Here is a 15906-nt window from a genome sequence, read left to right as displayed (position 1 = left end):
CTCATCAGGAGGCTGAGGCAGGAGAATCGCTTGAACTGGAAAGCAGAGGTTGCAGCGAGCCAAGATGCCACTGCACTCTAGCCTGGGTGACAGAGCGAGACTCCATCTCAAAAAAAAAAAAAAGAAGTTTGACTCAGGAGGCCTGGGAGTCAGGTCAAGAAACAGACTTTACCAAATGTCCACAGGATTCCATGGGTCAGGTCCTTGGGCCACACATTGAGGAACTCTAGGCTAACTGTTCCACACTCCCTGAAACCAAACCCCACATGCTATGGTTTGAGGGGGTACAGAATGGCTCTCCCCACACTGACCCTAAATATTTTCCACGGGGATACTTCAAATGCCAGGTATCCTACTTCATTCTTAGTCTGTCAGACACATCCTGACCAAAATTGAAAGAGGCTGTCTTGCCTCTTTTGGTTACTTTGTCTTCTCCAAATAATCAGGAGTTTTTTAATTTAAATAACAATTTAATGACTACCAGAACTCCAAATGGCATATTGTCACTGATATTCTTCCCAAAACAACCTATTTTGTCTAGCCTTCAAGAGCTCCATTTTCTTTCTTTCCTAATTTTATGAAATTCCGCTTTCCTCTTCCTTTGTTCTTTGTTCCAAACTCTGTCTTCAGATGTGGCTTTTCATCCACTCATTCAACAAACATGCATGAGATATCTACTCTGCCCCAGGTCCTCCACCAGGCAGCAGCCAGCTAGCATTGAAGAAAGCAACATGGTACCAGCGCCTTGGAGTGTGCATTTCAGCATCACTCATGAAAGATTAACTTATATCTCCATGTATCAAAAGAACAAAAAATAAAGCTTTCTCACATTGAAAAGACCTGGATGACTCCAAATATATGCACACAACTTTATAATACCCTTTTCATTGTACATGGCCTTATACCATGCTGAACTCCTGCTTGAACCCTCCAGTACAAGGAAAGCTCCCTGCTGTGGAAGACAGCATTGCAGCTGGGCATCTCAATGCTCAGAGAGAGCTCTGGACCAGTGCCTGGCCCACAGGAGGCCCTCAGGAAACACTGAACCAGTAAAACTCCATCAGGACTAACTTTCCAGTCCATGCAACTTCTCCCACCTTCTGTTCTAAAACCAAAATAGGCAGTGCTGATGGGGGTTCATCACATTGGAATCTCTTTTCAGCATGACATTTTTAATTCTCATAAAAACACATGAAGGAAGTGTCAATATTACTGTTATTCCCATTTTATAGAGAAGAAACATGAATTTCAGGGAGGTGAGTGAGGAGTCCAAGGTCATCCAGTGTGAGTGCCGGCCCAGGCTTCTGATTCTAGAATCTGCATAAACGGTACTCTAGAGACCAAGGTTGTTCTCTCTTCCACCCACAAGACAGAGGTTGTTCTCTCTTTCAGTTTAAGCCACTCTGAAGCTTTGTGCTACATCTCTGGATGCATGCTTCAAGGGCCCTTCACTTGTCCCTCATCCCTAGATTTGTTTGCTTAAAACTCATTGTACTGGGTGAAGTTTCCCATGCAGCAGCCGCTAATGCCACTGCATGAGCAAGGGGCAGGCAGCTAAGCTAACCAGGGGAGCATGGAGCCTTAGTCACTAGGGACTGAATGCAGGGCAGGGCTGCTGACTCTAAATGAGCCCAAGTCATAAAGATCTGCTGGGGGGACCCTCCTCATTTCCTGAGCAGATGAAGATTTGCCTTGATGGCCTGCAGCAGAAATCAGGACACCAGAAGTCAGGTGTGCCTTACAAAAGAGTGAAGCCTCGCCAAGGAGTCCCCCCTGAACCCTGAGTCCCTGGGCCCTCCCCTCCCAAGCCCACACCACTCATGTTGTGACTGCCACGCAATCTCTCTACTCCACACCCTGGTCTTTGGGCCCCATGAGAGTGGCGCCAGCCACCAAGCTCGCTGTCAACAGTGCCTCATACACAAAACTTTCAAAAATAGAATTTTATGCTGAGTAAGTATCTTAACAGAAATCACAACACAACATTTGCCAGTTAGAATGGCAATTATTAAAAACTCAGGAGACAACAGATGCTGGAGAGGATGTGAAGAAACAGGAACACTTTTACACTGTTGGTGAGAGTGTAAATTAGTTCAACCATTATGGAAGACAGTGTGGTGATTCCTCAAGGATCTAGAACCAGAAACACCATTTGATCCAGCAGTCCCATTACTGAGTATACACCCAAAGGATTATAAATAATTCCACTATAAAGACAGATGCACATTTATGTTTATTGCAGCACTATTTACAATAGCAAAGACTTGGTACCAACCCAAATGCCTATCACTGACAGACTGGATAAAGAAAATGAGGCATATATACACCATGGAATATTATGCAGCTACAAAAAAGAATGAGTTCATGTCCTTTGCAGGTACATGGTTGAAGTTGGAAACCAACATTCTCAGCAAACTAACACAGGAACAGAAAACCAAATACCGCATATTGTCACTCATAAGTAAGAACTGTACAATTGGAACACATGGACACGGAGGGGAACACCACACATCAGAGCCTGTTGCGGGGTAGGGGGACAAGGGGAGAGAGAGCATTAGGATAAATGTCTAATGCATGTGGGGCTTAAAACCTAGATGACAGGTTGATAGGTGCAGCAAACCACCATAGCACATGTATACCTATGCAACAAACCTGCATGTTCTGCACATGTATCCTAGAATTTAAAGTAAAATAAAAAAATAAAGAAGTAGCCACCATGCTAATCCCAATTAAAAAGAAATCACAACGAATATGGGGTGTACTAAGAGGTTATTTCTGCCAGATGTGGCAGGAGGTGGTGCAAGCCTGTGATGTCCTGGTTCATGTGCCTGCACGTGAGAATCCGTCCATATGTGGAATCCCAACAGGACAGGAAATCTATCAAACACCCACATATGTTACCTGAACTGACCCTGCAAACATTTCTACAGGGTCATTCCTATCATTGCTATTCCCATTCATAGATAGCTTAACAGTGGCACAGAAGCTACTAGTTCAGGGTCACAGGGACCTAGGTGGACTCAGGTCTGGCCAAGTTCAAATCCTACTTCCTAACTGCTATACTATTTCTAGCAGTTTCTGGACACAGATGGCTGCTATACCCAGGTGAGTTGGATGGAACGGCGCCATGATCTGAGTTTGAAGCACGATTCCTTTATTAATTAGCCAGTGACCAAGAGACAGCTAATGCACAAAATTCTCTTGGCCCTGAGGAATGGGTTGGATTCCTTTTTATACCTTGCTTAAGGTAAGGGAGGGGGAGCCTAGCTGGAGCAGAGTTTATAGAAGCAGAACAAGCAAGTTAGATAAGGAGGTTGGTAACTAGGAGGCAGGAGGTTTGCATGATGATTGATTTTCAAGGAGGGTATACACAATCAGTTCTCATGATTGCCAGTTACCAAGGGGGGGTATTCGATATTTGTCATACAATCAATCAAGGGGGGGCATTCAGAACGGCAAGTGGGCTTGCCAAGCAGGCTATGGTTACAAAGGTTATACATTTCTATAGTTCTCAGTACAGCATGACCCGGCACAGTAGCAAGACCCAGGTGTGCACTTAAGGGAGGAGGAGCAGGAGGGGTGAGGCGGAGGTCAAGATGGAGTCTATCTGGCTCTCAGCAAAATGGAGTCTGTCTGGCTAACACAGGTTTGGTTAGCACACGGTAAAGCAGCAGACAATGATGTGTGGCAAATAACTTATCGTGAGTGTGCCCTCAGTGAGACCCAGATGGGTAGTAGGGAACCAGGGTAGCGAAAGAGAGGAAGACCGGCCTGGGCACATTTCAGAGGTCCTGAGAAGGGCGCCTGAGCCTGATTGTCAGGGGACTCAGGAGTGAGTGTTACCTCCAGGAATCCTCCCATCCTGAGACAAAGGAGCTGGGTTTCCATGACCCTGTGTTAGCAGCCGTTTGTTCACAGCAAAGGTTGGAGTGGGGATAGGGGATGATGGGGTTCAAACTCCCAGGACAGTTTAATTATTGGACAAAATGCTTCCTGTCATCTGGGTGTGGTCCTCAGAGGGAAGCCCCACTGGAAACACAGTAAAATAGTGTAGAAGAAGCACAGAAATGCAGGTGGGGTGTGGAAGGGGCTACGTGCTGCGTGTCTGCAGCTGTGTGAAGGACATTCAGTTGAGTAACTATTAATTCTGATGGGGGCAGGAGACATCCCTTAGACCACCTGATTGTTGAAGGCTGCGTGTGTTCTTCTTGTCAGTCCAGTGGGAGGAGGGGCAGGAAAGGAAACAAAAGGAAGGGGTGGGCATTAAAAGTAGAAGCAACTTCAAAAACAGGAGCTGAGATGAGTCAAGGCACGCGACTGCACAGGTGGATGAAAGCTCCTGAAGAGGGCCCTAGATGGCCAACGGGTATCAAGACACTGTCTCGGGGACAAAGGATAGAGCAGCAATGCTGGCTTGACCCAAAGGAAGTGGGGTGGTCACCCACGCAGCTGGCAGAGCAGGTTTCTGACCTGCTCGGAGTGGAAGGAAAGGGCCCCTGGGCTTTACATTTCTGAGTGGACTGCTGTGATCTGCCTGGAAGCCAAAAAAATGGAAGAGCCCCTTTAAGTGCTTAGTTTAATCAGGAAGCCCACCCTGCCAGCCCTGGGCAGGCTCTCCTGTGGTCCCAGGCCGGTACATAGAGCCTGGGAACTGCAGTGTTTTATCTGCTTAGAATTCTTCATGAAAACAGGCATTTGATATTTAGGTACTTTAATGGACCCTGAAAAGAAATTAGATTGATTCATTTGAAGAATAAATGTCTCCCCCCCCCGCCCTCTACATGGTAAAACTCTTAAATGCTTCTACTTAATGGAAATGGAAATTACCTCTCAAAACGTTACGAAAACTAATCATGGCAATTTTTATACGTTTCCACAATTTACTGTGCTATCTTTTCTCTTGCTTTGATGAGCAATGACTAGCAGATGCCTGTTTTGTGCCTAATCATTTAACGCAGCCTCAATCGGCTTGAACAGACCCCTCTCCCAAGTATAACACAACTGATCAGCTCCCCAAGGGAAAAAAATAACATCTTTATGTAGGAAGAGACTGCAGAATCTATTAAATAGCAACATTTTGGTGGAAGAAAATAGCCAAGGCCAAGTATACTTAATATTTATTCACACAGACATGGACATACCAGTTGCTCTGTAACCCGAAACTCAAAAGAAAAGAAAAACATAACGCAAGTCTTTGAAGTAAGCATAATTACATTTTAAAATTTCTTACATCTGTTTTATCTTCCTTGAATATCTGAACGCTCACATTCAATTAATTATCATTCATCTCAGGGAATACTACATTTTCTGGCTTGTAGGGGGCATCTGAAAAATTTGTTGAACTCAGATAAATATCATTTTGGATCCAAATGTCATAGGCTTGACTGACAAGTATATTAAGTTCAGTGAATATATTAGAAATAAGATGAATCAAATCAATTATACATACACACATGTATATACATGTATATATTTATATGTATAGACATTTATATTTATAGGAAGACCACCTGAAATTAATTACATACACACATGTGTTTATATATATATATATATATATATATATATATATATATATGCATATATGTTTGTGTGTGCATATGTCTTACGATTACTACAATTAATAGTGAAAGTAGCATTCAATTTGAGCACTGAGACACACAATAAAGTTCCTGAAAATCTTCATCATAGTTTTGCTAAGAAAAAGTTTCTGTTCTGTTCTAGCTGCATAACTAGTGGCAAGCCACATCCTATTGGTGGGCCTCCTCTGAGAAACTATTAGATGAGGCCAGGTGCAGTGGCTCATGCCTGTAATACAAGCATTTTGGGTGGCCAAGACAGGCGGATCACTTGAGGTCAGGAGTTAAAGACCGGCCTGGTCAACACAGTGAAACCTGTCTCTACTAAAAATACAAAAATTAGCCAGGGGTGGTGGTGTGTGCCTGTAATCCCATCCACTTGGGAGGCTGAGGCAGGAGAATTGTTTGAACTCAAAAGGCAGAGGTTGCAGTGAACTGAGATTGCACCACTGCACTCCAGCCTGGGTGACAGAGTGAGACTCCATATCAAAAAAAAAAGAAAAGAAAAGAAAAAAGAAAAAGAAACTATCAGATGACACTGTACAACCTGGCTCTCCCTTGACTGTTTAGACCTCATGTCTCTAAGGGTACACAGGAATGCAGCAATGATACAAAAAGCCTGTCATGATCTATCTTTTTTTTTTTTTTTTTTTTTTTTTTTGAGACAGAGTCTCATTCTGTTGCCCAGGCTGAGGGCAGTGGTGTGATCTCGGCTCACTGCAACCTCCACCTCCTAGATTCAAGTGATTCTCCTGTCTCAGCCTCCTGAGTAGCTGGAACTACAAGGCATGTACCACCATGCCCAGCTAATTTTTTGTGTTTTTAGTAGAGTCGTGGTTTCGCCATGTTGGCCAAGCTGGTCTTGAACTCCTGACCTCAGATGATCCACCTGCCTCAGCCTCCCGAAGTGCTAGGATTATAGCTGTGAGCCATCGTGCCCAGCCACAGTCTGTATCATTCTTTAAGGCCATTGTGCCCACAGGGATTAGCAAATGCTGCTGGTCACAGTCTTGGTCCTGAGCTGATTGTCTCAGTCATTCTTGTATCCCACTCTCCATCCTCCATCAATGTTCATCTTCCCATCTTGCCTTCACATTGAAGGTTCAGCAACATCCCTCCTGTTTAACCTTCACACCTCACATGGTTTTGCTATGTTCCCATCTAAATCTCATCTTCAATTCCTACACGTTGTGGGAAGGACCCAGCAGGAGGTAATTGAATCACAGAGACAAGTATATCTCATGCTGTTCTCATGATAGTGAATAAGTCTCACGAGATATGATGGTTTCAAAAAAAGGAGTTCCCCTATACAAACTCTGTCTCTTTGCCTGCTGCCATCCGTGTAAGACGCGACTTGCTCCTCCTTGTCTTCCCCAGTGATTGACAGGCTTCCCCAGCCACACAAAACTGTAAGTCCAATTAAACCTCTTTCTTATGTAAATTGCCCAGACTTGGGTCTGTCTTCCTTAGCAGCATGAAGACCATCTAATACAGCACCCCTTCACCCATGCTATGAGGGCCCTGTCTCACTCACATCAAATCACCCTGTTTAAACATTCCCACTGGATCACCTTTGCCTCAAAAACATTTCTGTTGGCTCCATCTGCAAGTTTCCCTTGAATGCATGGTAAGACTTTTTATTAACTAATAATATTAATAATAACAGCTGCATTTTATTTTTGCCATTATGTATCAAGCACTGTGCTAGGAGCTTTGCCATCATGCTCTCAAATCATCTCAGAAACCCTAGGCTAAAGGTATGACTACCCCCATTGTGGTAAAAAAATTGAAGGCTCAGTGGTTGAAAGGCTTTCCTTGGCACACGTAGGTCTGATGTGAATGAGTGGGATGTAATGTGACTATCTGAGTCCAAGTCTTTTCTGCTGCAGTCTCTGCCTCCCTAATAGTAAATTCTTTTATCTAAGAAATTTCACTGAATCTTCCCAATTTTCACTGAATTTTCTTAATTTTCATTGAAGTTAAAGGAGAACAGGAAGATGTTGCAATGACTTCTTTCTTTCTTGTTCTTGAACAGTCAAGGGGTGTCTTGGTCAGTGAATCATTAGACAGTCATCTGTAATTTGCACTTTTCTATTTCTAGTAATGATAAAGACCTGCATCCTTCATATTCATACCCAACACTAAGGCCAAACCCCCAGTGTTCCCACATCTACACAGAAGGGGCCTCAGGTCTACAAGCACATCTGACAGTATTACAGTTGCTGTCACCATTTGTGTGCCTGTCCCTTCTCAAATGCTAGGATCTTTCTAACATGTCCAAGAAAATGATTATTCCTAACTTGTGTGAGCTCAAAGCCTGTCATATTCTATGTAACAAGATATACAGCCAACTCAGAAAAGAGCAAACCATCAGTTTTCCAGGGAAGTCTTCTCCAAGTCACTTCTTAAAAAAGAATCGAAAGGAAAATGCAATGGTATGCAGGCTATGCACATGGGGAATTATTATTACATTTTATTCACAGGATCTAATCGTACACATCCTGCTTGTACAAGTCAATGAAATATTCATTTCATATTGAGAGAATATGTACCTAAATCATCTATATAATTGAAACATGCTTCCATATGATAAGGCTATTAGACAACTTACGTATTTAAAAAGAGAATAAAAATGCAGAATCCTGTCCCTGGATTTATGCCACAGCACCACATGTTTGCACAGCACCAGGTTTGACGGATTGCTTTCATTTCATCTGGCTGTGTCTCTGAAACAAAATCAATCTCCTCCGTGTGTTGCAAATGGCCTCCAAACCTGACCACAGCTTGTCTCTCTTCTCATGTTGGTGTTGTTCTTACCAGCAGCCACACAAGATTTCTCCTCATTCTGTGAACCACCTTTGCTCCATACGGGTCATTTTATTACCCCTGCCTGGGTCAACCTTCCCTACTTTTGTCTGTAGAACCAATTTCTCTTTGTCCTTTAAGCCCAATCTGAGAGGCTCTTTCTCATCCAAGCCAGCGGCTCCTAGCACAGGCAGTCCTGCATGGTCCGATGGTCACCACAATCTCCACCTCTACAGTATTATCTGACCACTTCTGTCTCCCTGAGATGACTTTGAGCATCTCTAGAGCCAGAAGGCAGCCTCCGTTCTGCAGGATGAACAGCACAGGTCAGAGGCTGCTAAGTAATAGGCTACTCTTATGCATAATAGCAATGCTTATTCTAAGTAATTGTTATTGTGAGCTCACCATGTGCCAGGCAACAGTCTAATCATTTTACATACATGGTTTCTATGTAAACCATGTAATGTTTGTAAATCATTTTACATGCATGAATTTGCACAATGCATTCAATCTGTACCGCAAACCTATAAGTACCAACTTCCATCCCCATTTTATAGCTGAGGAACCTGAAAAGCAAATTGGTTAAATAACTTTTCTAAAGTCAAGCAGCTTAGAAGTGGGAGAAGTAGAAACCATACCTGAAAAGCCCAAGCGTGTGGCCCTTACACCTGCTAAATTCTGCCTCCTTGGACATGGCAAGCTTTTTCTATTTACATTTAGAGATACATGGAATAAAAAAGGCAAATGAAATCATGTGTTCCAACAAGACCATTCAAGTACTGAGTATCAAAGACATCATTAGAGTCCAGATGTTTTCACTCCGGTTCTCTTCCAGTGTCTGATACCTTGTTGCCTAAAGATATAGTTTTCTTTTTTCCTCAGAAATGCATAGAGGTAATGGAAAATATGTTTAGATAGTTGGCCATAAATAAGACTGCCAAAGCTTCTCCCCATCACTGTACATGCAGACGGTGCTTTCAATGAATGGGAAAGTCTATTTCCGTCCCCCTGGGGCTGGCCTTGTCACCTGACCTACCAATGAACTGAAGAGGAAGCCACCCTATGGCAGTCTCCATCTAGCCCTTAGGTGGCCTGGAATCATCTTCATTTTCCCTCTTGGTGAACTCAGCTAACATGTAAGGAGTCTGACCACCCAACCGGAGACAGAAGCCCAGCTGTCTCTTATCTGGTGCAGCCACTCCAACCAAGGGGTCAGAGAGATGAGTGAAGACATCTTAGCTGCTCCATCCTCAGCTGAGAGCTCAGCTTAAGGTAGTGCATAAATTTCCCCAGCCTAGGCTGGCTAACTCAAAACATTAGAAAAGAATAAGCCATTGTTAAAAGTCACAAGTTTTGGAGTGCTTCATAATGCAGCGGTCTCTAACCAAAAATAGTATAATTGAAAAATTCACCATGAAGAAGAAATTCTATACATCTCTTACCTGGGGCACAATCTCATTGTAAATTATTGCTGGCCTCTGCGTTAGTATTCTGTTCTAAACAGTATGCTGCTATAAAGCTCAAGGCATACCAACTTCATCATAATTATTCTTCTGTTAAACTATACTAAAAAAGAAAATAGGTTTTTCCCCAAAAATTATATTTCATTTTCATTTTCTTTGTCTCTGTGTAGTACTATCTCAAGCCCTTCTTTTCCCCAGCTACTTGCTGGGCTCTGCCAACCACTGAGTATCCTGCAGGACTCCAGTCCTCACAGCTGGGGCCTGCCAGCTCCAAAAGATGACTTAGCCAGTGACAGGACCCAAGCTCCTGTTATCCACAGTCACAAGGAAGAAGCGGAGTCCTTGACGGGAGTCTGGGGATGGCTTTCATCAGGTCGGCTGGGGTGTTATTCCACTTGACGTCTAGGTCTCTCACCAAGGCCTTCACCTTGACCTGTGATCGGGTCCCTCCCACCCCTGATGATATGACCACTCACAGGCAGCAGGTGGGACTGACTGGATACTTACCTTGTCCTAGTTCCTGTTCTGACATACATATATATATATATATATATATATATATATATATATATATATAATGTCCTTTTTATAAAGTGTACTTTCTAAGACAAATATCTATGAAGAAGGCATTTTTTTCCTCATAGTTCAGGAACCTAAGCTCAAGCTGCTAGTCATATACCTGGGTTCACAGATATGTTCTTATCCAGTGTACACATATGGACACTGGCTCACACAGGGTCAGGGGCCAAATCCCCTGCTCTCTCTGTGGACATCATGGACCTTCTTCTGTTGGAAGGTGGGGTGGGAAAGGGGTGAAGCACAGAATGACAGGAAAGGAGGGAACTGTGGGATGCTTAAATCACTCTGGATCTAGGAGAATGGGTGGCTCAGGAAACAGGAGAATAGGTGGCTCCCTTTTCCCACTCTTCAGATACCTGATTTCTTCCCAGGGGAGAGGAGTAGAGGGAAAGAGAAAGAACACCTTGGAAATACGGCAGCTTGCCTATTACTTAATGCTTTACTCTGCCCAAAGGCAAGGCTGAAGCCGGTGGCCATCAGCGTCTTTCCTTTTGCAGATCATATGCTTGAGTTATCCTATTGCTCTGAAACCACGGGTCTCTTCTAACATTCTATCATGTGGCCTGAGGAACCAGGTCCCCCTCCAGACTTCTTCCAAGGTAAATTTAAGCAGAACACCACATCTACGTGTCTAACTTGTGGGTATTCAATTGCATATGATTTCACTCACCATAACACATTGCAAATTCCAAATGAATTTCATGAAGGGTAGATATGACCACAACTCTTGGTTTTACTGGATTGGATTTCTGTAACATTCTTGGCTACTAGTAATTTATAATTAATGTAAAACAGATTTTGCACAGCTCTGTCTTGTTATCTGTTTACTTTAATGCTCCCTACCCTCTACTCTAACCTTTAAGTCTTTCTTTCCTTTTTTTTTTTTTTTTTTGTCATATTTCAAGTTTAAAAGAACTCAGTCTTCTCCAGCTTCATCTGTGCCAATCCTGCCTGTACCTTATCCCCCATTCTTGTACTCCAAGTACACAACACTACTTTAATTCCTTAAATGCCCCGTTCTTTCTCTGTTGCGCCTAGGACTGTGCACTTACTCTGTCTGCCTAGAATGCTCCTGTTATGCCTCTTTCTTATCAACTTTAGTTACCTCTGGTTTAGACATCACTTCTGTTGTGATGCTATGCTAATACCCCAACCCCAGGTCATGCTTCTGAAGTACCCAGTACTTACCCCTGTGTAGCACTTACCATGCCCTCTGAAGATTGCCTGGTGAATGTAGTGTAAGTGTCTTGTATACAGGGACTACATGTCTCACTGTTGAATCCTGGGTCCTAGAAAAGTACCTATCACATAATAAATGCTCAGTAAATATACATCATTACTTTGGGTATGTTTCTCATGAAATCGATTAAACAAGTGGTACAGAGCTGGTAGGGAATGACCAAAAATGAGGTCCAAGTTCTCGATGTTAGTTTTTATTTTTTTTAAAGTAAAGCCAAGGTTCAGATTATTGCAGTTTCATAGGTTGGCTATGGGTCTTAACGGACTTAGGAGATATTACAACAGAATCTAAACTCCATCCAGCTCACATAGCCTTTATCTATACTTTAATTTTTTTTAAACAACAGCTTTATTGAGATGTAATTCATATGACATACCACTCACCCATTTAAAGTATATTCCTCAATGATTTTGTTTTCTCAGAGCAGGAGTGAAAGTTTATTTTTAAAAGGCTTTAGAACAGGAAAAAAAAAAGGAAAGTATGCTGGGAAGAGACCTGTGGATGACTTGAAGAACAAGTGCCTGATTTTTAGTATAGTCACAGAATTGTGTAACTGTCACCATAATCAGTCTTCAGAACCTTTTCCTACCCCAATAAGAAACTCCATACCCATTAATAATCACTCCTTATTTCACCCCACCCTTCAGCCTTCTCTCTCCAGCCCCTGGGAACCCTAATCTACTTTTTATTTCTATGAACTTACCTATTCTCAGTATTTCATATAAATGGAATAATATGTGGTCTTGTGACTGACTTCTTTCACTTAGCATAATGTTTTCAAGCTTTATCCATCTTGTATCATGTATCAGTACTTTCTTTCTTTCTTTTTTTTTTTTNCACCCAGCTAATTTTTTTTGTATTTTTAGGAGAGATGGGATTTCCCCATGTTGACCAGTCTGGTCTCAAACTCTTGACCTCAGGTGATTCGCCTGCCTCAGCCTCACGAAATGCTGTGATTATAGGTGTAAGCCACCATGCCCTGCCTCCTTCTTCTTCTTAAGGTCTACCTAGCCTGCACAGTTCTCCCAAATTTATTAACGCAAACTCCTAACAGGTCTACTAGTTAATATTATGTCTGTCTTTATTTCTGGCATGATAAGTTCTCTATTTCTGACATAACACTCTGTGATAGACTACCTGTTCAGAGCCCTGGTTACCACTTTGTACTCCAGCCTTCTCAAGATGAGGATCCAAGTTGTCCTTGGCAATCCTTCTCCTCAAGCTGGGAGCACTGCTCTCGGACCCCTCACTATGCATGGAACGTGTTACCACACCGCCTACTCACTTAGTCCTCTGTACCTAGGTGAATCCCAGGTTCCCTTTAACAGGATACCTGTTTTACCCACTTGTTGGATGTCATTTCCCACTGGCATCCTCCCTGACTTGACTTTAACCAAGCCCCCCCACAGCAAGTTTGTCTCAAATACTGGCTGTTCCTGGGAAAGTGTATTTCTCTCAAGCCAGGTCCCCCTTTCCACAATGTGCACATATGGCCACCTCCAACTCTTGGTCTCCGTTTCTAAAACTCACTCATTCAACATTCACCAAAGATTGGCTGAGTGCCTCTGCATGCCTTGCACTCTGCTGTGCCCTGGAAAGCAGTGACAAATGAAGATTCACCACTGGGGGCAAGCACCCCATTGCCATTCTTCTGCTCACCTGTCTGCCCGACTATGGAGGCACTCAGTCTGTGGGGGATCCTTGAGGACACCTTCAAGGTCACTCGGATCTGGTAATACCTAAGAAAAGAGCAGAGGACAGGATGCTGAAGATCAGGATTCTTAACGTTGACTTCTAAAAATACCTAGACTTATTCCTGCAAGCCATAGGAAATCAGGGAAGTTTCTTGGCAGCATGCACTATCATCTGATCATCTGGCATTCGTGAGGAATGCATTTTATCAGCAAAGGTGGAGAGGGAGGGGGCAGGGCAGCGTTGAAGACAGGAAGTTGAGTTCACTTGAGATCATACAAGACTGAACAAGGTTGGAGATGACGAGAATAGAGAAAAGAAAGAGATGGGTCATGTGACAGTTTCATGAAGGGGTATGGGTTTTATGTACTCAAGAAAGGTTATTGTTATAGGAAAGGAGGTTATTTATGCATGGTGGAGAATCCATCTATAAATTCAGTTTCTATCAGGCTGCAACACAAAAACTACTTCCTTTATTAACATAGCCTCTGAGTTAGCCCTCTTGGAGGCGTCCCCAAATACACTCTTCCCTGTATATTTTGCCTCCTTAATTTTAACATAGCACTCCCATTTTCTAATCTCATCATTTCAGGACAATGTGCAGGTCCTCATGCTGTCAGTTAACTCTCTAATGTGCCCTCTTTTGCCCCAAGTACAGAAGTATCCTTTGAAGTTCTGTGCTTTGCAATTAATGACTTTTTGCCCGTAAGCACTGGAGGACATTACTGGCATCATCATTGTTCTCTTCTTTTACTGATTTGAAACCCATTGCGAAATGCAATGTGAATAAACCAAAGTGAACTATAAGGAAAATGGACCATGAACACATCAGTCTCTCATGGCTCACTGAGCTCATAGCTGGGTGAGTATCCTGCTATTGAGTTACTTTCACTGCACATACACTCACAGAATGTTCTGTTGGTAGTTGCATGCTTGTTTTTATATATAAATGATGTACAGAGATAAAAAGAAAAGAGCACTGGTGCTGGATTCATAGCTGTAGTATGAGTGACACATTTCCAGCTGTGTGACTTTAAGTACATCATATAATTTCTCTGAACTTGTTTCTGTATCTGCAAAATGAGTACCTTCTACAAGTATCTGCCATGGCTTCTGTTTCCAGAAATATGAAGTAGACAGACATACTTTTCCCTATTTTTTGCACTAAGCACAACAAAAACTCTATATAGAAAAATAGTACATAGAAAAACTAGCAAATGAAGATTCTTAAAGGTAGATAAGAAAGCAAATAGGTTAGGGACCTCAGGACCCAAGGAGAGACATGCTGGTGAGGCTTCTGCATTTTCTTTTGCCTCATATACCCCAGACTGGATATTGGAGAAGCCAAGAAGCCAGAAAAGCTAATAGCCACAGACAAGAAAATTATACCAAAAAAGCCTTCTCCTTCCAGCCAAAGGATCAGGAAGAGAACAGCAAGACAGATAACTTTTAGGCAACAGCTGTCTACTCCAGCCGAGAAACAGAAAATACTGTGGGCCTACCTCCACCCACACCAGCAAAGGCAAAGTAGGAAGTCTAGACACCCGCCATCCTCAGACTGCATGAAAACACTGCATCCCCACCCAACCTGCCAAGAGAAGGACTTCATCAGGGAGCCAGGCTTCCATCTGAAACAGATGGTAAAGAGAACCCCACCTGCTCAGTTGAAGTGGAGACCATGTGGGGAGCCTGGACCTCCACCCACCACTCTGCAGTAATGAGGGCATACATATGCCCACAGGATTTTGACAAAGGTGCAAACGCAACTCAATGGAGGAGAGATCGCCTTTTAAAATAAGTTGTCCTGAAGCAATTGGCTATCCACAGACAAAGTAACAGCCACGACCAAACAAACATACCTCAACTTTAATTTCATATCTTATAAAGAAATTATTAGTAACTCAAAGTAGATTGTGAACTTAAATGAAAAATATGAAACTATAAAACATAGGAAACAGACAAAAGTTTTTAAATTATTCTTTTTAAAAATCATTTTTTAAAAATTATTTTTGAGACAGTCTCATTTTGTCACTCAGGCTGGAGTGAAGTGTCTCGATATCAGCTTATTGCAACCTCCACTTCCCGGGTTCAAGTGATTCTTCTGCCTCAGCCTCCCGAGTAGCTGGGATCACAGGTGCCCACCACTATGCTTGGCTAATTTTTTTTTTATTTTTAGTAGATACAAGGTTTCACCATGTTTACCAGGCTGTTCTCGAACTCCTGACCTCAAGCAATTCACCTGCCTCGGCTTCCCAAAGTGCTGGGATTACAGATGTGGGCCACTGCACCTGGCCTAAAATATATTCTAAATGGAGAGTTAAGCAAAAAGGTTTTAGACTTGGTACAGAAAACATGAAATAAAAAAGACAAGGCTGAGGCAGGTGGATTACGAGGTCAAGGGAGCGAAACCATCCTGGTCAACATGGTGAAACCCCATCTCTACTAAAAATACAAAAAATTAGCTGGGCATGGTGGCGCATGCCTGTAATCCTAGCTACTCAGGAGGCTGAGGCAGGAGAATTGCCTGAACCCAGGAGGCGGAGGTTGC

General features: G+C 42.9%; 1 protein-coding gene across 1 annotated transcript in view; it reads right to left on the bottom strand.

The window, feature by feature from the left end:
- Positions 1–15906, bottom strand: part of FAM135B (family with sequence similarity 135 member B) — a 233083-nt gene that overhangs the window by 165938 nt on the left and 51239 nt on the right. The window contains exon 2 of the mRNA XM_017512001.2: positions 13326–13405. Coding sequence (XP_017367490.1) covers positions 13326–13405 — 80 coding nt within the window. The remainder of the gene's footprint in view (positions 1–13325; positions 13406–15906) is intronic.

The sequence above is a fragment of the Cebus imitator genome, unplaced genomic scaffold, assembly GCF_001604975.1.
Source record: "Cebus imitator isolate Cc_AM_T3 unplaced genomic scaffold, Cebus_imitator-1.0 Scaffold459, whole genome shotgun sequence".
In the NCBI taxonomy this organism is placed as follows: domain Eukaryota; kingdom Metazoa; phylum Chordata; class Mammalia; order Primates; family Cebidae; genus Cebus; species Cebus imitator.
Note: the sequence above shows the minus strand (reverse complement) of the source record. Positions and strands in the feature narration are given on the sequence as shown.